This window comes from Camponotus floridanus, unplaced genomic scaffold (genome assembly GCF_003227725.1).
Source record: "Camponotus floridanus strain SB8 unplaced genomic scaffold, Cflo_v7.5 scaffold181, whole genome shotgun sequence".
Classification (NCBI taxonomy): domain Eukaryota; kingdom Metazoa; phylum Arthropoda; class Insecta; order Hymenoptera; family Formicidae; genus Camponotus; species Camponotus floridanus.
Window position 1 is genome coordinate 208361 of NW_020229305.1, and position 21447 is coordinate 229807.

General features: G+C 26.5%; 1 protein-coding gene across 1 annotated transcript; it reads right to left on the reverse strand.

Moving 5' to 3' along the window:
• Nucleotides 1-9177: 9177 nt before the first annotated feature.
• LOC105258592 (proto-oncogene tyrosine-protein kinase ROS) lies at nt 9178-20663 on the reverse strand. The gene is made up of 11 exons (XM_025407639.1): nt 20318-20663; nt 18287-18543; nt 16555-16696; nt 14980-15073; nt 14507-14839; nt 13995-14300; nt 12319-13760; nt 10987-11091; nt 10571-10788; nt 9834-10307; nt 9178-9581 (listed from the first exon to the last, which is right to left on the reverse strand). The coding sequence occupies exons 3-11, from the start codon at nt 16685-16687 to the stop codon at nt 9234-9236; spliced, it is 3453 nt and encodes a 1150-aa protein (XP_025263424.1). The 5' UTR covers nt 16688-16696; nt 18287-18543; nt 20318-20663; the 3' UTR covers nt 9178-9233.
• Between the last annotated feature and the right edge of the window lie 784 nt (nt 20664-21447).

The window sequence follows — 21447 nt, forward strand, 5'->3', positions numbered from 1 at the left end:
TAAAATAAGAAGTACTTTTCGAAAAATTCCTATAACTTAAGAAATCAAAAGTATAATATTTGCGATTGCTTTAAAACCAATTAGCAAATTAATAAAATTGACTTTATCTTAAATCATGACAATTTTTATGTTATGTTTGTATTATGCCCTTTTATTTCTTTTTTGGACAAAATAGAATTTATATTTTTTTCACTGCTGGAAGATGTTTTTAGATTTGATTTTCACTCTTTCTTAAATTTAAATTATATTTACACTTTTTCGTCATAGATTATGTTATTAATGTTTGATGCATTTTTTTGTAACTTACCGATAGATTCTGGGATGATCGAAATATTTGCAAATGGTACTTCATCGACTTCTCGCTCATTTCTCACAGTATTATCAGAATGACTCCGGTCAGATTTAAAATTTACTATATGATGATTATTTTTCTCGAACATTGAAATATCCTTCATAAGGTGTAACATACGAAAAGAATTATAAAATGAATATCGTTGAAGCGGTTGTTTCTGGTGCTTTTAATGATAAATTATATAAATTATAAAATTGAACGAAAAATTATTATTCGTTTTTTGTTTAATAATACTAGTTTGATATAAACCATTCATAAATGATATATATTCAATGCGATGTAATTTTATTTACATTGTAAACTTTATTTTTTATTTTTTCTTTAAAACGTATTGTATATCAAACATAATTCATCATATCAAAAAGAAAATCATTCAATATAGGTTAGCAAGAGTCAATGACGATTCATAACAGCTTTTAGCAAGTAGTAGAAGCGAAAGTGTAGTTCTTTGATATTATTAAAACAATTTTGTCTAACGATTTGATTCTTTCTTATGATACGTTAGTTAACTTTTCTCAATTTTACCATAAATTTCTTAAAATTCTTTTCAAAAATTTGCCACTATTACTAAAATTCTATTAATGTACTTCAAGCATAAAAAGGTTAAAAATATTGTTTCTTTACAGTTTCTTTACAGTTATTAAATATTAGTTATAGAAATTATATATATTCTTTTATTTATATCCTTGTCAAAATTTTTCTCGAGTGTCGTTATATTTTTAACAATCAAATTCTGAAAATGATAATATAAACCGATAGTATAAACCGATGCCTCGATACGAATATGTGCATGTAATTGTATATGAATGGATTTATGTACAATGAAAATTAATATAAATTCTAGCAATTGTTATCGAATAGCTAGCAATTGATATCGTCGATCGAAATATTAACGTTAGATATTAACGTTAGATACAATTTGAAGAATGTTTGATGACCAATTTTTTTATTAGACAGATTTTCTATCTCGATATTTAGCTCTGTTTCGTTACATAATTATTCTTAACACAAAAAAGTGATGCTAACTTTTTAAATAAATTTTTTAAAATAAAATCTACTTAAATCTTACTATATATCAATAAATATTATAAATATTATAAATATCTAGAAAGATAAAGAAATTTTAGGAACTGAAAAAAATAACATAAAAATCTGTTGAAGTGTCATAGTATTTATATATTAATGTAGCGGATAATAGACAGAAAACTTCATTAAATTTAAAAATTGTTATTTTTGGAAATAATTATTGTATATGTAATTATCTATATATATATATATCCAGAGAGAGAAAGAGATAGAGAGAAAATACATAGTCAAATTTTAAAATATCGTTTTAATTAAATTCAATATACTATATAACATTCGTTTATAAACAAAATTTCGAAACTTTCCATCCATCTGTTTTTTACAACTTCATATATATTTTTACTTTTATATTGAATTGTTATATTTTATCTTATTTTATTATATAGATAGAATATATAATTTATTCATTCATTTTTAATCACACTACTAGCTGCAATAACATTCAATTGTTTTTTAATCAAGCAAAAAATATCTCCTACCTGCGTGAAATTTAAATCCGGATACATGGAAATATTTTCTTCCTGAAGGATGTTTGAACTGTTATCATCCTTCGGCGTGATAGTTGCCTTTGTCAATATCAAACCTTTCAATAAAACACATAAAATTGTTCCAAACATAATTTGCATTTTTGATCAACGTTTGCACTCAATCGGTTTCCGTTCAACCCTCAATTACTTGTTTTTCTCACTCTACCAATTCTGATGTGTTAATCGAATTGATATTAATTCACATATATACATATTTTTTCGATAAATTCTTTAAAATTCAGTTTTAACAAATCGCAAGTTATTATCTTCTAATATTATGTTTATGGATTTTACTTTATGATCGCGATTACAGTATATTTCTTAAGATTAAATTAGAGAATTCTTAATAAGTAAATAATTTCTGTGATACATATTCATTGGATTGTATTGCGAATATAATTATTAGCTTTCCTTTTTTATTAATATTATACAGGAATATAATTATTATTAGCTTTCCTTTTTTATTAATATTATAGTAGAAAACAGTCTATAAAAAGATAACTACAATCAAATTACAAACGATCAAAGAAGTTATAGAATTATAGATCTTGTAACATTTTGAGCCATATTCAAGCACACAGCATATAATCGAATTCACTTCAATATTTGCTATATCTGTTATTAAATATTATGACAATTCGTTCGTACGATTATGTTACTATATGCTATGCTTTTTAAAATCCACTATTCATACACAATTACATGTTTTCCCTAATCTTCATATAATGCTGTTTGAATCGAGCGATAAATAACGTGGTAGCGTTTGGCTAGCGATCACAGTAGTAACTGAATGGTCAATCCGATCTGTTACCATGACGTCTTATTAACTCCAATCCGTTTTAATTTATTTTTCTCCGCAGAGATACTCGTTATTTCACTTGAATTAGAGAATTCCTAGCAAATAAATTATTTCTATTTTTTTAAAAGAACAAATGACAATGCAAAATGATACACATTTATTTGATTGTATCGCGAACACAGGAATATAATTATTATCAGCTTTCCTTTTTTATTAATATTATAGAAAAGCAGTCAATAAAAAGATAATAGCAATCAAATTACAAACGATCAAAAAAGTTATAGAATTATAGATCTTGTAACATTTTCATCCATATTGAAGCACACAGCTTGTAATCGAATTCACTTAAATATATGCTATATTTTTGATTTTATTAAAAATGTAGTTATGCCAATTCGTTCGTACAATTGTGTTACTACGTGCTATGTTTTTTAAAATCCACTATTCATACACAATTACACGTCCTGTGATATTCATATAATGCCGTTTGAATCAAGCAACAAGTAACGCGATAGTGCTTTTGGCTAGCGATCACAGTAGTAACTGACTTCGAATGATCAATCTGATCATATGTTGCTTGACATCTTAGGGTCTTCACACACGAGATTACATAGCATATACATAATATGAGACCATATGGACCAATGAACATCGAGTATTATGTTATGTAAGTCAATATAGTGACTTTCCAAAAAAATGATAAACACTTTAATTACGTGAAAATATTTTTGTAATGCTCCAGTCTCCTTTTGTGACTTATTCAGTCCATTTATATATTAAACGATTTTATATCGTTAAAGAAGCTTCTGCTAAGAATAATTAAGAATAATTCTGTTAAGAATATCTAAGAATAATTAACAAATTAGTTTCAATAGCAATACGAGTCGAGCGTCGATGTTATGACACATTTATTTATTTATTATACAAAAAAAGGCATGAAACAAATAAAAAATAAAAAATAAAAATAAAATTAAACGAAGGAATAGCGAACGTTTTGACCCTATTTTTGGGTCATTTTCAGCTCAAATAAATGGATAATGTAAACTAATATATAATGGAAAAAATATTAAAATTTAACGTAAAAAGATTAAAAAGATACAAAGAGTTAAATGTCCATTTTTAAAAAAATTTTTTTAAATAAATATAAACTGAACATAGAGTCAAAAAGAAATAAAAATTAAAGAAATCAGAAGTTAAAACCATGAAATTGAAACATACTTCCAGGCATCGAAGATAATGGCGAGTCGAGGAGACAAATGGAAACAAGTCAACATCTCCAAAGACAAAGAACGACTTGTCAAAGATTTAACTTAGTTTTCTATCATAACAAATATTTTCTATCATAACAAATAGGTCTGCGACTTTGCTTATGTATACATTTTTATATATCCTTTGACTCACTTTACCGTTTATAAATTAGTCACATCTATCTGTTAAAGACTAGTCGTTTCATTATATATTAGTTTATATTATCCATTTATCTTGTTTCACCTTTATTTTACATAGCCATCGTCAAGATAATAAGATACCGAGACATTTAGTATTACTTTGGACCGCATCCTATCTCATCGATTCAGATATGTAACACCTTTGTTATATTTTTACCACATCATCACATTTGCGCTGAAGATGACCCAAAAATAGGATCGAAACGTTCGCTATTCCTTCGTTTAATTTTATTTTTATTTTTTATTTGTTTCATGTCTTTTTTTGTATAATAAATAAATAAATGTGTCAGACATTGACGTTAACTCGTATTGCTATTGAAACTAATTTGTTAATTTTATATTTCGAGTCTTATACCTCTATTATAAGAATAATTAAACAAGTATTTATATAATAATCTTTTTTTAAATTCATACATAATAATAGACGTATTTTCAAATATTTTATAAATTTATCAAAATTTATTCCTTCCACAGCAATGATATCTGTATGTACAAAGATTTATAAATACAGTTTGAAATAGGAAAAAGCTTCAAAACATAATATAAAAAAAGCTTGAAAAGAAAATTATAATTATGTGTTAACATTTATGAATTTACAAAATAGTAAATATTACATTAAAAAGTGCAGATCTTATATAATATATAAAATACAAAAATACACATGTTTAATATCTAATAAGTATTGTAAGAAAATAAACATTCAAGTATTAATACATGCATATCCATCTACAATTTTTACTTCATTAATTAAGTTATTTATATCAGTTAAATAATACATATAACAATATTTATTGGATTCAATATATCATCTCTTCTATGTCACTTTTTAGAACTATAATATTTTCCAGACAAAAGTTGAAGTTTGATTTAATTCCCGCTGCGTTGCAACAAGATAGCATTAAACGACAGTTAACCTTTTTATCAAACGACAGTTAACCTTTAATTTCGCATTGTCAATAGATGACGAAAATCTTAAAGTTATTTGTTGATGACAACAATGTGTTATAAAACATTGTTAAAATATTTTTTAACCATAAAACATTAATGAGAAACGTTTCTATAAAAACGTATTTAAAACCATAGTTAAAGAAACATATTTTTCACGTTTTTAATATATAGACAAAATAAAATAATTTTTATTAATTTCAAATTATAATATATATACATATATACATATACATACACACACACACACACACACACACACACACACACACACACACACACACACACACACATATATATATACAGGGTGACTAATTTTAACTTAGGCAGCCAAATAACTCGAAAAATAAGCACACTACGAAAAAATGGTTAGAATCAAAATTTCGTCATTTCGAGGGGGACGTACAATGACGTTAAAATCAGCCCCCCCACCCCTCCCCCTGGGCGGTGAGGCGGGGCAAGTTTGAAATCTTAAATGGGAACCCCTATTTTTTATTGCATATTCCTGTAGCTTATCTCGAGAGCTTTCCAAAACACTATAATTAAGTACCTTTTTATTAAGTACTTTTTGAGTTATAAGGCTTGAAATAATTTCTTAATTTTACATAAACCATAAAATATCTAGTAAACCATTCATTTTTCGATTATCTTACCTTCATACTTTTATGTACAAAATAATGAGAGGAATCAATTGGTGTAAAGAAAACATACAGTTGTTTTTAAGAAAAAATATGGAATTGTTAATTGCAAATTACATATTTTTTCTTAGAAACAACTATGTGTTTTCTTTACACCAATTGATTCCTCTCATTATTTTGTACATAAAAGTATGAAGGTAAGATAATCGAAAAATGAATGGTTTACTAGATATTTTATGGTTTATGTAAAATTAAGAAATTATTTCAAGCCTTATAACTCAAAAAGTACTTAATAAAAAGGTACTTAATTATAGTGTTTTGGAAAGCTCTCGAGATAAGCTACAGGAATATGCAATAAAAAATAGGGGTTCCCATTTAAGATTTCAAACTTGCCCCCCCTCACCGCCCAGGGGGAGGGGTGGGGGGGCTGATTTTAACGTCATTGTACGTCCCCCTCGAAATGACGAAATTTTGATTCTAACCATTTTTTCGTAGTGTGCTTATTTTTCGAGTTATTTGGCTGCCTAAATTAAAATGGGTCACCCTGTATATATATGTATACATATACATATAATTATTACGAAAAAATTATTAATTTCTATTTACAATTATATGAATAAAATCACCAAGAATCAGTATTTCATTAATCTCTAGTAGATCTCTAACGCTTCTTTTTTATTACTTTATCTTATATCTCACTAATTATAATCAGTAGAAGTAAAATTTCACTGTAAAATTAGTAATCGCTAGTTCGTTCGTTTATACCGCTTCGATGCGCTATTTTTCTCGTACTTAAGTTTTAGTCATGAGAATTATATAAAGTTTGCAAAGGGCGACAGATAAAATTAAAAGTATTACTTCGATTTAATTTCTGATACAATTTCAATAGAAGAACTTCAGATATTAAATCGATTTTATAAGTCGGACAAGTAAATGTCCTGTGAATAAACGAAAATGAACTGTTCATTATATGTTAAAGATGTAAAATAACTATCATCTATTTAACATTCTTGTTCTAATACGCATGTAAATATAAATAAAATTTTTAATTTTATACGAGGTAGATAAATTAATATTACTGATTAAAACAGCCAACATTACTAATTCTTCCAATGAAATATTATTGATTTACAGTGCTATAATAACTTATAACTGCTGTATCAGTAACTCTGTTTACTGTTTTCAATGATAATGTACTGATTCATTTTTAGAGAGAGTGCATATGAATGCATTATTTTATTAATTCCATAAAAAAACAAAAGGCTTTTAGTTACGTTAATTATTTGATTTTGTTATTCGATTCGTTTTATTATGCGTTTTCAGCCTCCGAACGATAATAAAAAAATAAAATAAAATCATAGGAAAATTATTTAATGTGTGCTGCTAATGATTGAAACTCTTTGTAAAATGAAAGACTATTTCAGACTTTAGATTAATTTATATTTTTATGTAAATATCTTAATATTTTACAAAATGTTTCACAGTGATAATTATTTAGATACTTAATTATTGATTTTTGAACATTTTGTATATCCTATTACAGTTTTCATAGTCCGAGTTGCATTCTTTCATTTTATAAGTTTTAATCATTAACAGAGTTTTAATTAACATTGTTAATTAATAGGAAATCTGTAATATAGATCTCGTTTTTGAAAATCGCGCAACGTTTCGAAAAGATGCGTTAAAAAATGTGATGATGCTTTCAATCTGCTTCCAACCGAGTGATTATTAAATCATGAAAAAATTAATTAATATTGTACAAAAACTGTAATAGAATATACAAAACGTTCGAAAATCAAAAAATTATCTAAATAACTATGTATACCTGTATATATATAATGGATATCTTTTTATTATTTTAAGTAATACAAAGACTGGAATAATGCAAAGTACTTTTATATAAGAAAGGTATCGCGCGTGCTAAATTATCCGTTAAATATTTTCACAGAAAAATATCACAAATATCATTCACCGTATAAATTTGATGACGATTATTGGCAATTCCAAGTAATATTTTATATTACATTTTATATCAATAAATAACACTTAATTATAAGTCAAAAATAATACGTAATTATAAGTCTTAATAATATATTAAATTAATAAAGAATAATATATTTTATAATCAATAAATAAAAATAACAAACGTTATTTTTATTTTCTTGTTTGCAATTTAGTTTATGTTTTTTTTAGATAACATACAGCATGATAATATGTTTCAATCGTAAACTAGAACGTAATAAATGTATACATTATAAATGAAAATTTAATACGATATCCCGCTTTCTGTTGCATTTATCTGATAAAGATATTGAATGGACATTGTAAAATCATTTATAGATTAAGGATTACTACGAACAAATTACAAAGGTAAGAGATACGTTATTATTAAAAGAATCATATATTATTATTAAAAAGAATGACACTGTTCTGCAAAATATTTAAATAGATTATAATATTACAAATTAAAATATATTCTACCATTTATGGATTAAGGATTACTACGAACAAATTACAAAGGTAAGAGATACGTTATTATTAAAAGAATCATATATTATTATTAAAAAGAATGACACTGTTCTGCAAAATATTTAAATAGATTATAATATTACAAATTAAAATATATTCTATTATATTAGATTAAAATATTTTAAGATATATAATATAATATTCCTATAAATATTATCTTTCAAAACATCTCTACAAACAGAAAAATTTTTTATAATAATATACAAACAAAAAATCTAAAAAGAAAGTGAAGAAAAGTTGCAAGTAAATGATAGTTGTAAATTTAAAATTGTTATCTCTATCACGTCTCTATCGATTTTTCACTATCTCTATCGATTTTAGATATAAGAGAGATTTTTAACTTTCCAATTTTTCCTTCTAATTTTTAATTTTTTAATTTTTAACTTTTTGAAACAGTTATCAAGCCATTTAAACAAAATTATGTTGGAATAAATATAAAGTTATAAATCTCAAAATATATAATTAAATGTTCCATAAATATTTTAATAAGAAAAAGACTTCCTCTTTTCTAATATGTAACATGATTTCAGCAAATATAATATTAAAAAAAAAATATATATATATATATATATATATATATATATATATATAGCTAAAAAAATTCAATTATGTTTTCTTATAATCCTATTCAAATTAAAAATATAAACTTTAAAAAAAGTTTTTATACAAATTTTATATGATGTACAGATGTTAAATATAGATTTAAAATTTATCATATTATTTCTTCATCTTAAAATCTTATATTATTAATCTTATATATTATATTCTTATCTTATATTATTTCTTTATCTTTTAATATGATTTTCTAATAAAATTTAAATTTAAAACACATTATCTAGAAATATTTTTCCTTCAGTAAGATTTATTAGATCATTTGGAAAATAAACATTAATTTAATTATAATATCGGCTAAATAGTATCGACTGGTTTCAGTAAAGCATCTTCAATGTTCTCTCTTAATGCTATAATATTGTTCAGACAAAATTCGAAATTTGGTCTAGTATCCGCTGTATTCCAGCAACGTAGCATCAACTGGTACAATATTGACGGACAGTTAAGAGTTATCGGCAACCTGCCTCCAGCACGTACATAATTTATCACTTCTTCATTAGTCTTGGCAATATAAGGTTGCTCACCCAATGATGTAATTTCCCACATTAAAACACCAAATGACCAAACATCACTTTGAGAAGAAAATATTTCGAAGATCAAAGATTCGGGTGCCATCCAGCGAACAGGAAACAAATCTTCTCCTCTCTAAAACATGATTTTAACAAAAATTTAATTTTCTGAATGAAGTTGTTCATTTTGAAGTTGTCCATTTTCAATATGTGCAAAATAAAAAACATTTATATTTTGTTTTATATAAATAATAACAATTTATTTATTATATTTGTTACTATTCAAAGAAAAAATGCATATTATGATTTAAAAAATGGAAAGCATTAAAAAAGAATTGATTTTATTAATAATTAATTTTTTTAAATACTTATAATTATAATTATTTACCATGCTATAATAACAATCCTTGTAAATATCTCTAGCTAGTCGAAAATCTCCAATTTTGATGACACGATTCTCGCGATTTCTCGAAGATACTAAACAATTGCGACACGCTAGATCTCTATGCACGAAGCGCAACTCTTCCAAGTAGCAACAACCTCGCGCAACATCTTCGCACATGGCGAGCAAATCCTGCAAACGCAGAGCATGCGAATCTGACGCTTCTAAATTTCGACAATCTCTCAAATATTTTAACAGATCATCAGTTTCCATCAATTCGAACACTAGTAATGGAGAATCTTCATCTAAACAAACGGCCAATAATCTTAATATATGTTTGTGTCGAAAATGATTCATAAGCTTGGCTTCCTTTAACAATTTTTTTTTCTCATGGGAAGAAGCATTTTTCCGAAGCGTTTTTATTGCAACGGATATCTCTGTGCCCGATCCTTCTAAGTTCTTCACCTTTCCTTGAAACACCTGCGAAATATTTCACACAAATTTACATACGTACTTTATTGGAATATGTATAGTGTAAATTCAAGTAATATTATATTTTACATTATATTGAATAATTCAACGAAAAATATATAGTAAAGTGCATGTTTGTTGTCTCTATATTTTATATTACTTATAATCTATTGTAAAAATTTATGTAATATATATCTGTATTAGAAAATACATATCTGTTTTGTTGATCCAGAAATTAATTTGAAACATTGCTTGAAAAAATTAATTCTTACCGGTCCGAATGCGCCACTACCAATAAGTTTTGTAAATGTAATTTGTTTACGTGCGATTTTAGTTATCGCACATTCATCCGGATTATAATGTAACATAGGACTGTAAATCATATCGAATTTAGTATTTCGGCAGGATTCTTTATATAGAATCTCCATTTCTGTATCGATCATTGTTGAAGACAGAAATTGTTCATTATTACCTCTGTGTTGACGACACACTGTTATAAAATTTCAACTTAATTATGTAATAATATGTATTATAAAATTTTTTGATTGTTAGTAAATTTATTCGTTTATATAAGTAAATTACTATTTTTAGTAAATTTTTAGATATTATATCAGATATATATGTATCATCTACAATTCATCTCTAATCTACAATTCAAGTATACGATACGTATATCAAATATACTTACAACGATAAATGTAGCAGAAACAGATTATAATAACTATAACGATATAACCTAACATCAATAATAAGTAATAATTTTCCGTTATTATTCCAGAAGTGTCCGAAATATCTGTATTAAGCAAAAATATAATTTTAATATCTTCCTATGTGTATGTTTTTAAAAATTTATTTTTACTTGTAACTTTATTAGAAAAATTTATTTTTTTTAAATTTTAGGCCTATTCACATTTAAAAATATTAGTTTATCATATTATAATATCTATGCAGCACAGAATGTTACAACTACTTTGCAACAATATTACAATATCACAAATTGCAATGCAACATTACACAAACATTGTAGAAATATAAATTAACAAAATATGAATTGGGTATTAGCAATGTAATATTGATATTTTGAAACCATTGGGAAACTATAACACTCTTTAATTTATTTATAAAAATAATGTAATAATATATATTTTTATATTTATATATATGCGATGAATTTTATTTTTTTGCAGAAGTCAAACGAATTAATGACACAGAAATAATATCAGTCGAGTAAATACAATTTTAAGCTAAAGATAAGCATTTCTATTTTTTTATTAAAATAGATAACATTTTATATCAATGTTAAAATATATTTTATGATATATTTTTACTTTATGTACGAATACGATATCTTTTTATTATATTAAGAATAGATATTTTTATATCTATCATTTTATTTTTCAATGTATTTTTATGTTTTTCTCATATAAATAAATATAAATATAATGGATTTTTAAAATTTTTAAATAAAAATATGATTAATAATGTTTAATTAATTTTATAACTAATGTTTATATGTATAAACATTAATTAACCATTAGAGAAAGAGATATATATACAAAGTACCCATTATAAGAGTATATAGAACATTTAAAATAAAAAAAAATGATTCGTAAGTAAGAGTTTCAAATAATTTTATATAAAAACATATTTTATATGATTACGTTTAAATATAATTTTGCAATATATTATCTTAGATATGATTATCTTAGATATTGCAAACTTCTATTTATATCGAGCTTTTTAATTTAATTATATGTTTTCAAGATATTTATCCATCAAAAACAAAAATATTTTATACGTAATATTATTAAATGATTGTAATAACATTGCATTCTTTTCAATATATTAAACTGTAATATTGCTACAATGTTTCATTGAAAAATGCGGATATCCTAACTTTATCACATTTTATAACAATGACTCAGCAAAGTTTTGCAATCAATTTGCAATGTTTCAATGAAATTATTTTTCAATACATCTACAATCTTATTGTGCTGTATGGGTAATTTCATTTGCTTACCATGTGTTGAAAAAATAAATCTTTCATCAGCCGGCCATGTAAAAGTTTCGTCATATTCAGGATATCTCAATATCAAGCGAAACTGGTATAAAGTTCCCGATTGTAAATTTTTGATATGATATATTATTTCTTCGTTATAATTTATTTTAATACAATTAATTGCTTGCCACTCTTCTGCTGCAATATCTTTGTACTGTAGTGTAAAAAAGATCGTCAGATTAATGTTTGAGATCCATGAAATGTCCATGCTATTTATGTTGGCCTCGCTCATAGTAATATTGTTTGGTTCTGAGTATATGAAATCGATCTTTCTTTTACTCTCGTTGTAAAAATCGCTGAAATTAATTGGATACACACGCACGTATATCAAGTAATCTTGTACTGGTAGCGACAAGTTAATCTTTGTGAAAAATCTGCCGTCTGCCATACGTTTCGGCACATTGATAAATTGTTTATTCTCTTGTTGCGTGTCGTTCACTAACATCCAATGCACTTCGTAGGTCACAACCATGAAGTTCAATTTTTTGGGTGGCATCCAATGAACTACTGCTATAGTAGGCGTCAAAGCTAGAACACTTATGTCTTCTGGTGCATTAAGTTTACCCAAAGTTTTTATTGGTATCACATTCGAATCGAATGGATTTATTGATAATTGATCAAAGTAAAAATTGCTTAAAGTAAACTTCAACTTGTACTCTGTAAATGGTGCTAAGTTCTGAATCTTGTAATTTCGCTCGCCTGTCAGCACAGTGAATTTTTCAGACTTGTTAAGATTGTTGTTTAAACAGCTTACGGAGATAGTATATATAGTAGTTGGTAAATTATATTTTTTGCATCCACTCTTTACAACTGGCTCTGGAAGATATACAATGATGCTGTCTGTCGTTGCAGTCACATTCTCAAAATTATAAACTTTTTCGTCAGGTGTCAGGCATCTCATTGGAGGATATGGTTGTGAAGATTTATCAAAAGCATAAATTTTTTTATAAAACATATTTTTATCTGAGCTTATTGGTATCTTTTTAACATATTTTGCTGTTGAGAAGCTCTTGAGACTTGCATATTTCTTTTTCACAACGTAGAGTGTATATTCAGACTGAGAATAATAATATGCTGAATTATCATGTGCTAAAATGTAAATGTTTGTTTTGTCAATCGTCATAGATTGGAATTTGATGTTATTACTGTCTCTCCGTAAAATTATAGTGAACATAGAAAGATCAATGTCTGATATAATTATACTCCAATCACTTAACCAGTAAATTAATGGCTCTTCATTATTCATGTTATCAATTATCATATTATTATCATCATTTGTATAATAAAATAAGTGATAAGCGGAAGTATTTATCTCAACAATTTGCTCGTTTTTACTATCGAGATGATATTTTATTATACCATATCTTTTAGCCATCCAATTGTATGATATGAAATATGAAATTCTAAAAAATAATTATTATAATTATTTTACTCATTATAAAACATTATTTTAACAAAAACAGAAACTTATATGTAGTAAAAACTCGAAATTCTTATAATTATATAATAACTTATTATTATCTTTTACTTATGATTTTAATTATAAAACCACGTAAAATTATAAAAAAATTACAAATTTGCATAAATCTTTAATGCAAAATTATTTTTTTAGGCGAACGGTTTTTAGGTAAACGTACCCCATAGACGGTAATACAGTTAAATAGACAAACACAATTTTTGTTTTGAAAATCTTATCAAATTTAATTATGCCATTTTCCCATATTGTTAAGTCGAACTTTACAATGTAAGAGTAGTCTGACTCTTGATAGGTCAAATATAGATTTCTTGCTACCCAGTCAATGCAGAGATCATGTAAATCATGATCAAAGCTATATATTTTTGTGATAATATTTTCATTAATCTTCAATGTCATTAGGTCTCTTCGGGTTATCCAATAAATTCTATATTCTGATATCGAATAAACGACATCTATTAATTCTGGTCTGAAAAAAGGAGCCAACTATAATAGTATATTAAAAAAATTATAGTTGAGATTTTTAATTTTATAGTTATTATTACTATAATGATGATAATAAACTTGTGCTATAATGTTAATGATAAACTTGTGCGTAGTAATAATATTAACATTAACTTTATAGTGTCAAAAGCAATTTCATAATTCAAACTATTTTTTTATCAGTATACGTACTGTGGCGACATTTCAAAATTAGTAATAGTGTTTAAATCCACGTCCCATATTTGGATACCTAGATACGTTGTTAATAATAATTTAGGTATTGGATTTTCATGTGTAGTCGACACATTGATTAAATCCGTATAAGGTCCAGCAACAATTTTAGTATGCGCACGTACTCGAAAATAATATGTCGTGTTAAATGTTAGATTATGAATCGTGTGCTCCAATTCTGTAGTTGTGATATTTTTATCCTCACAGATTTGAATCTCTTTTAAGTCCTCCATAATCAAACATTGCACTGTATACCCTTGTATTATTTCACCGCTAAACTTAGGTTGGTTCCATCTATGAAAAAATAACATTTCAGTCTTTTTATATTTAGTAAAATTATAATAGGATTAACATTTTGATATATTTATGTGGTTAAATTTTAAAAAAAAGAGAGAAAAATAAAAGAATACAAACTGAAAATTTAGATTCTTTACCTCAATGTCACAAAAATGTCATTTACTTTTCCTGTGAATTGACTGTCGAATTGTACAAATGCTCTGAGAGATGTTGGCTTGTTTAAACTGCTTTCTAAAGATTTTAAGATCGTACATGTTAACATAATTATATGTAAGATTAAATGGACTATCTCAGTAAATCAGAAAGAACAATTTAATGTGAAAATACCCTGGTAGAAATTGCTTTGCCGGCGCCATAACGTCATAGCCTTATTTTCAAAAACTGAAAAAATCCACACCAGATCTATAGTCGCGGCTGATATATAAATGGCGTAATATTATTATAAAATTAAACGGGCGCAGATTGGAATTTGACTGGGCTTCTGATGCGGTCCATACTTGCGCCACGTCAGATGCTTAGACATCTTTTCGCTTTATCAAAAAAGATAACATTAAAGGAATACAATATACGACACGTGTTTCTTTACTTGCCGCAATACGGCGACACCAGACTTAACTAAACTCGTATTCAATTTTTTATGAAGTGTATATAAAGGACTGGTACACACATGAGATCTAAAGTATATTTTTTTTCTTTTGTGAGTAGTATCTCCAAAAAAAGGACGCTGCTCTCACGTACACGATTAGAGAACCATGGCTCTCTGATTGTGTGCGAGTAAACCACGTTTTCTTCTTAACATCACTTTATCAATTTAATTTAGTTTAATTTCTGACAAACTGAATTTAAAAAAATATTTAATAATATGGATTTTTTGTGGGATTCCAAATTTTTTTCCTTGTTGGATTTTAGAATTTTTTTTCCAGTTTTAGTAATATTTTTAGGCGACTTGGTGCTGTATAGGAAGTTGTTTTTTATCAGTAGTCAAATAGTTCAGTAGTATTTTTTCGTAAAGCAATATTATGCTATATTACAGTAATTTCGCATCTGCCCTATGACAATATCTTACTAGGACTATGTTAATGCCATGTTAGTACCACATAAAATTCATTTCAACGTGGCGCCAGCGGACAAAACATGATGATTTCGAGGATGGCTCTTACCAGCGTGTTATACAAGCTCCTTAAGTGGCAGTGTGGCACGCTGACCAGTGCCATACAAACGCTCGATCAAAATTTCTACCAGGGTAAAGGAAAGAGAAAAAATAAATAAAAAAACAAACTACAAAATATGGAAATTAACATAATATTGACCTTTAAAAAAATAATATAAGAATTTTTTTCATTTAAGATTTGGAAAAGTAATCGTTATTCATGGCAAAAACGAATAAATAACTTTCAATAAAATAAGAAGTACTTTTCGAAAAATTCCTGTAACTTAAGAAATCAAAAGTATAATATTTGCGATTGCTTTAAAACCAAATAGCAAATTATTAAAATTGATTTTACCTTAAATCATGACAATTTTTATGTACAATGTTATGTTTGTATTATGTCTTTTTATTTCTTTTTTGGACAAAATAGAATTTATATTTTTTTCACTGTTGGAAGATATTTTTAGAGTTGATTTCCACTCTCTCTTAAATTTAAATTATATTTACACTTTTTCGTCATAGATTATGTTATTAATGTTTGATGCATTTTTTTGTAACTTACCGATAGATTCTGGGATGATAGAAATATTTGCAAATGTAACTTCATCGACTTCTCGCTCATTTCTCACAATACTATCAGAATGACTCCGGTCAGATTTGAAATTTAGTATATGATGATTATTTTTCTCGAACATTGAAATATCCTTCATGAAGTATAACATACGAAAAGAATTATAAAATGTGAATATCGTTGAAGCGGTTGTTTGTGGTGCTTTTAATGATAAATTATATAAATTATAAAATTAAACGAAAAATTATCATTCGTTTTTTATTGGCTTAATAATGCCGGTTTGACATAAATCATTCCTAAATGGTATATACAGGGTGGGGCATTTATCTTGAGACAAGATAATATCTCGATTGAAGTCGATTATTTTGAAAAAAGTTTTAGACAAAAGTTGTATGGTTTCAAGGGGGACATAAGATGGTGTCATTAGTTTGATCTTGAAGAGCCACCTGAAGGACACGCGAAGGTCAGCTCCAACTTTTTAAATGGGATACCCTATATGCTTTTGCATATTCTTGTAGATCATCTCAAGAGCTTTCCAAAACACTATAATTAAGTTAGTTTTCATTAAGTACTTTCCAAGTTATGAGGCTTGAATTCATTTTTTAATTTTACATAAACCGTAAAATATCTTGTAAAATATTCATTTTTCGATTATTTTATCTTAATACTTTTATGTACAAAATAATGAGAAGAATCAATTGGTGTAAAAAAAACTCATAGTTGTTTTGAAAAAAAATATGTAATTTGCAATTAACAATTACATATTTTTTCTTAAAAATAACTATGTCTTTTCTTTACACCAATTGATTCCTCTCATTATTTTGTACATAAAAGTATTAAGGTAAAATAATCGAAAAATGAATATTTTACAAGATATTTTACGGTTTATGTAAAATTAAAAAATGAATTCAAGCCTCATAACTTGGAAAGTACTTAATGAAAACTAACTTAATTATAGTGTTTTGGAAAGCTCTTGAGATGGGCTATAAGAATATGCAAAAGCATATAGGGTATCCCATTTAAAAAGTTGGAGCTGTCCTTCGCGTGTCCTTCAGGTGGCTCTTCAAGATCAAACTAATGACACCATCTTATGTCCCCCTTGAAACCATACAACTTTTGTCTAAAACTTTTTTCAAAATAATCGACTCCAATCGAGATATTATCTTGTCTCAAGATAAATGCCCCACCCTGTATATTAAATGCAATATAGTTTTATTCATATTATAAAATCTATTTTATTAAGCCAATAAAAAACGAATGGTAACTTTTCGTTTAATTTTATAATTTATATAATCTATTTTATATAATCTATTTTTTATTTTTTTTTACATCTTGTATATCAAACATAACTCATATTAAAAAGAAAATCAATCAATGTAGGTTAATGTTCGAAATTCATAATCATTTTCTCAATGTAAAAATTCGCGTAAAATAAAATCCGCATTTTCTATAGTAAAACCCGAAAATTCGAAATTAACGGGCGTCGAGAAACTTCTCATAAAATCTATTTTCGACAAAAACTCGACCGTTCGAGTTCTCTCTCGTTTTTTTTCGACACATAAGAAATGTTTACTATAAACAGTTGATAATAACATTGTCAACCGTTGCCGGAATCTAAGCGACAGACGGACATGCGCGCCCATACGTCACGATCAGCTGATCGCCAATCAGCTGATCGAAAAGGATCATGCGCATGGCAACTCTTAAAAATCTAACTCCTGACCTCATCGGCGGCCAATTACGAGCGGCGCCCTGAGATCACTGCCAAATTCTGAAATTAATTGGTCCACGTCGCAACGGGGCCCAAAATCGAGTTCGATATATAATGGGCCCAGCGCGTGGATCCCACACAGTCGCAGTCTCGCACTTTTCACAAAACCGCTTTCTCCGTAAAAAACCGCTTCGCTCAAATCGCTTTGTTCAACCGCTCTTAATATACGACCGCTTGTTCACTCGGATTCTTCTTTATTATTTCGGTATCTGAAATATATGTAATTTTGTGTAAAACTCTTTTATTTACTTGTGTGGTGTTTAAAATAAAAATTCTATGAAAAATACAAAAAAATATACGTGTCGTGGCTTGTGATCATTCTCAATCTTGTGATATCTTTAAACTGTAGTCTTCGTATCGCGCCTCCCGCACAGTGCGTATTTATTCGCGAACAGTTAACAAGAGTCAATCATGAGGATTCATAACAGCTTTTAGTAAGTAGTAGAAGCGAAAGTGTAGCTCTTTGCAATTATTAAAACAATTTTGTCTAACGATTTGATTCTTTTTCATGATAGGTTAGTTAACTCTTCTCAATTTTACGTAACTTAAATTTTTTTCAAAAATTTGCCGATATTACTAAAGTTCTATCAATGTTTGTATTTCAAGCATAAAAAGGTTAAAAATGTTGTTTCTTTACAATTATTAAATACAATTATTAAATATTAATCGTAGAAATTATATATATTCTTTCATTTATCCTTGTCAAGTTTTTTCTCAAGTGTCCTATATTTATATTTTTAACAATCAAATCCTGAAAATGATAATATAAACCGATAGTATAAATTGATAAGAATATGTGCATATAATTGTATATGAATTGATATATGTACAATGAAAATTAATATAAATTCTAGCAATTGTTATTGAATGTATTATCGATCGAAATATTAACGTTAATAGATACATTTTGAAGAATGTTTGATAAACAATTTTTTTATTAGACAGATTTTCTATCTCGATCTTTAGCTCTGTTCTGTTATATAATTAATCTTAACACAAAGAAGTAATGCTAACTTTTTAAATTAATTTCTTAAAATAAAATCTACTAAAATCTTATTATATATCAATAAATATTATAAATATCACAAATATCTAGAAATATAATAAAATTTTAGAAATTGAAGAAAAATAACATAAAAATTTATTGAAGTGTCATCGTATGTATATATTAATGTAGCGGATAGTAGACAGAAAACTTCATTAAATTAAAAAATTGTTATTTTTAGAAATAATAATCATATATATAATTATATATACAGGGTGTTAAAAAAGTATCGCATACGCTTAGTACCATCCGATAGAGAAGGAGAATTTAAGAAAAAATGTCTAATAGTATTTTTCGATCCCATGAATAATTTCGCCGCAATTAATTATTGTAATCAATTAATCAGCGCGGAGCTACAAGAGGAAGCCAGGGGCGAAGCGCGCGAAGTCTGGCGCGACGGCTACCGCGCTAGTCGTCGCGCCGCAGACTTTGCGCGCTTCGCCCCTGGCTTCCTCTTGTAGCTCCGTGCTGATTAACTGACTTACAATAATCAATGCGGCGAAATTATTCATGGGATCGAAAAATAGTATTAGACATTTTTTCTTAAATTCTCATTCTCTATCGGATGGCACTGAGCGTATGCGATACTTTTTTAGCACCCTGTATATATATATATATATATATATATATATATATATATATATATATAGAGAGAGAGAGAGAGAGAGAGAGAGAGAAAATATATAGTCAAATTTTAAAATATCGTTCTAATTAATTTTAATATACTATATAACATCCATTTGTAAACAAAATTTCGAAATTTTATCCATCTGTTTTTTACAACATCATATATATTTTTTACTTTTATATTGAATTGTTATATTTTATCTTATTTTATTATATAGATAGAATATATAATTTATTCATTCATTTTTAGTCACACTACTAGCTGCAATAACATTCAATTGTTTCTTAATCAAGCAAAAAATATCTCCTACCTGCGTAAAATTTAAATCCGAATACATGGAAATACTTTCTTCCTGAAGGATGTTTGAACTGTTATCATCCTTCGGCGTGATAGTTGCCTTTGTCAATATTAAACCTTTCAATAAAACACATAAAATTGTTCCAAACATAATTTGCATTTTTGATCAACGTTTGCACTCAATCAGTTTCCGTTCAATCCTCAATTACTTGTTTTTCTCACTCTACTAATTCTGATGTGTTAATCGAATTGATATTAATTCACATATATACATATTTTTTCGATAAATTCTTTAAAACTCAGTTTTAACAAATCGCAAGTTATTATCTTCTAATATTATGTTTTTAGATTTCGCTTTATGGTCGCGATCACAGTATATTTCTTAAGATTAAATTAGAGAATTCTTAATAAGTAAATAATTTCTGTGGTACATATTCATTGGATTGTATTGCGAATATAATTATTATTAGCTTTCCTTTTTTATTAATATTATACAGGAATATAATTATTATTAGCTTTCCTTTTTTATTAATATTATAGTAGAAAACAGTCTATAAAAAGATAACCACAATCAAATTACAAACGATCAAAGAAGTTATAGAATTATAGATCTTGTAACATTTTGAGCCATATTCAAACACACATAGCGTATAATCGAATTCACTTCAATATTTGCTATATCTGTTATTAAATATTATGACAATTCGTTCGTACGATTATGTTATTATGTGCTATGCTTTTTAAAATCCACTATTCATACACAATTACACATTTTCCCTAATCTTCATATAATGCTGTTTGAATCGAGCGATAAATAACATGGTAGCGTTTGACTAGCAATCACAGTAGTAACTGAATGGTCAATCCGATCAGTTACCATGACGTCTTATTAACTCCAATCTGTTTTAATTTATTTTTCTCCGCGGAGATACTCGTTATTTCACAAGAAATAAGAAATTTCAACAACAAAAGTAATTCTATATATAAATAAATATAGTTATATACATATAACTATTTAATAAATTTTATTAAACTTTATATCTTATTAGCTTCTTATATTAATTTATTTTTGTGTAACTTTCTTTTTGGCATAAGAAGAACATTTATTATATAAAAAAATATTCTGATTATAAGAAAAGTAAT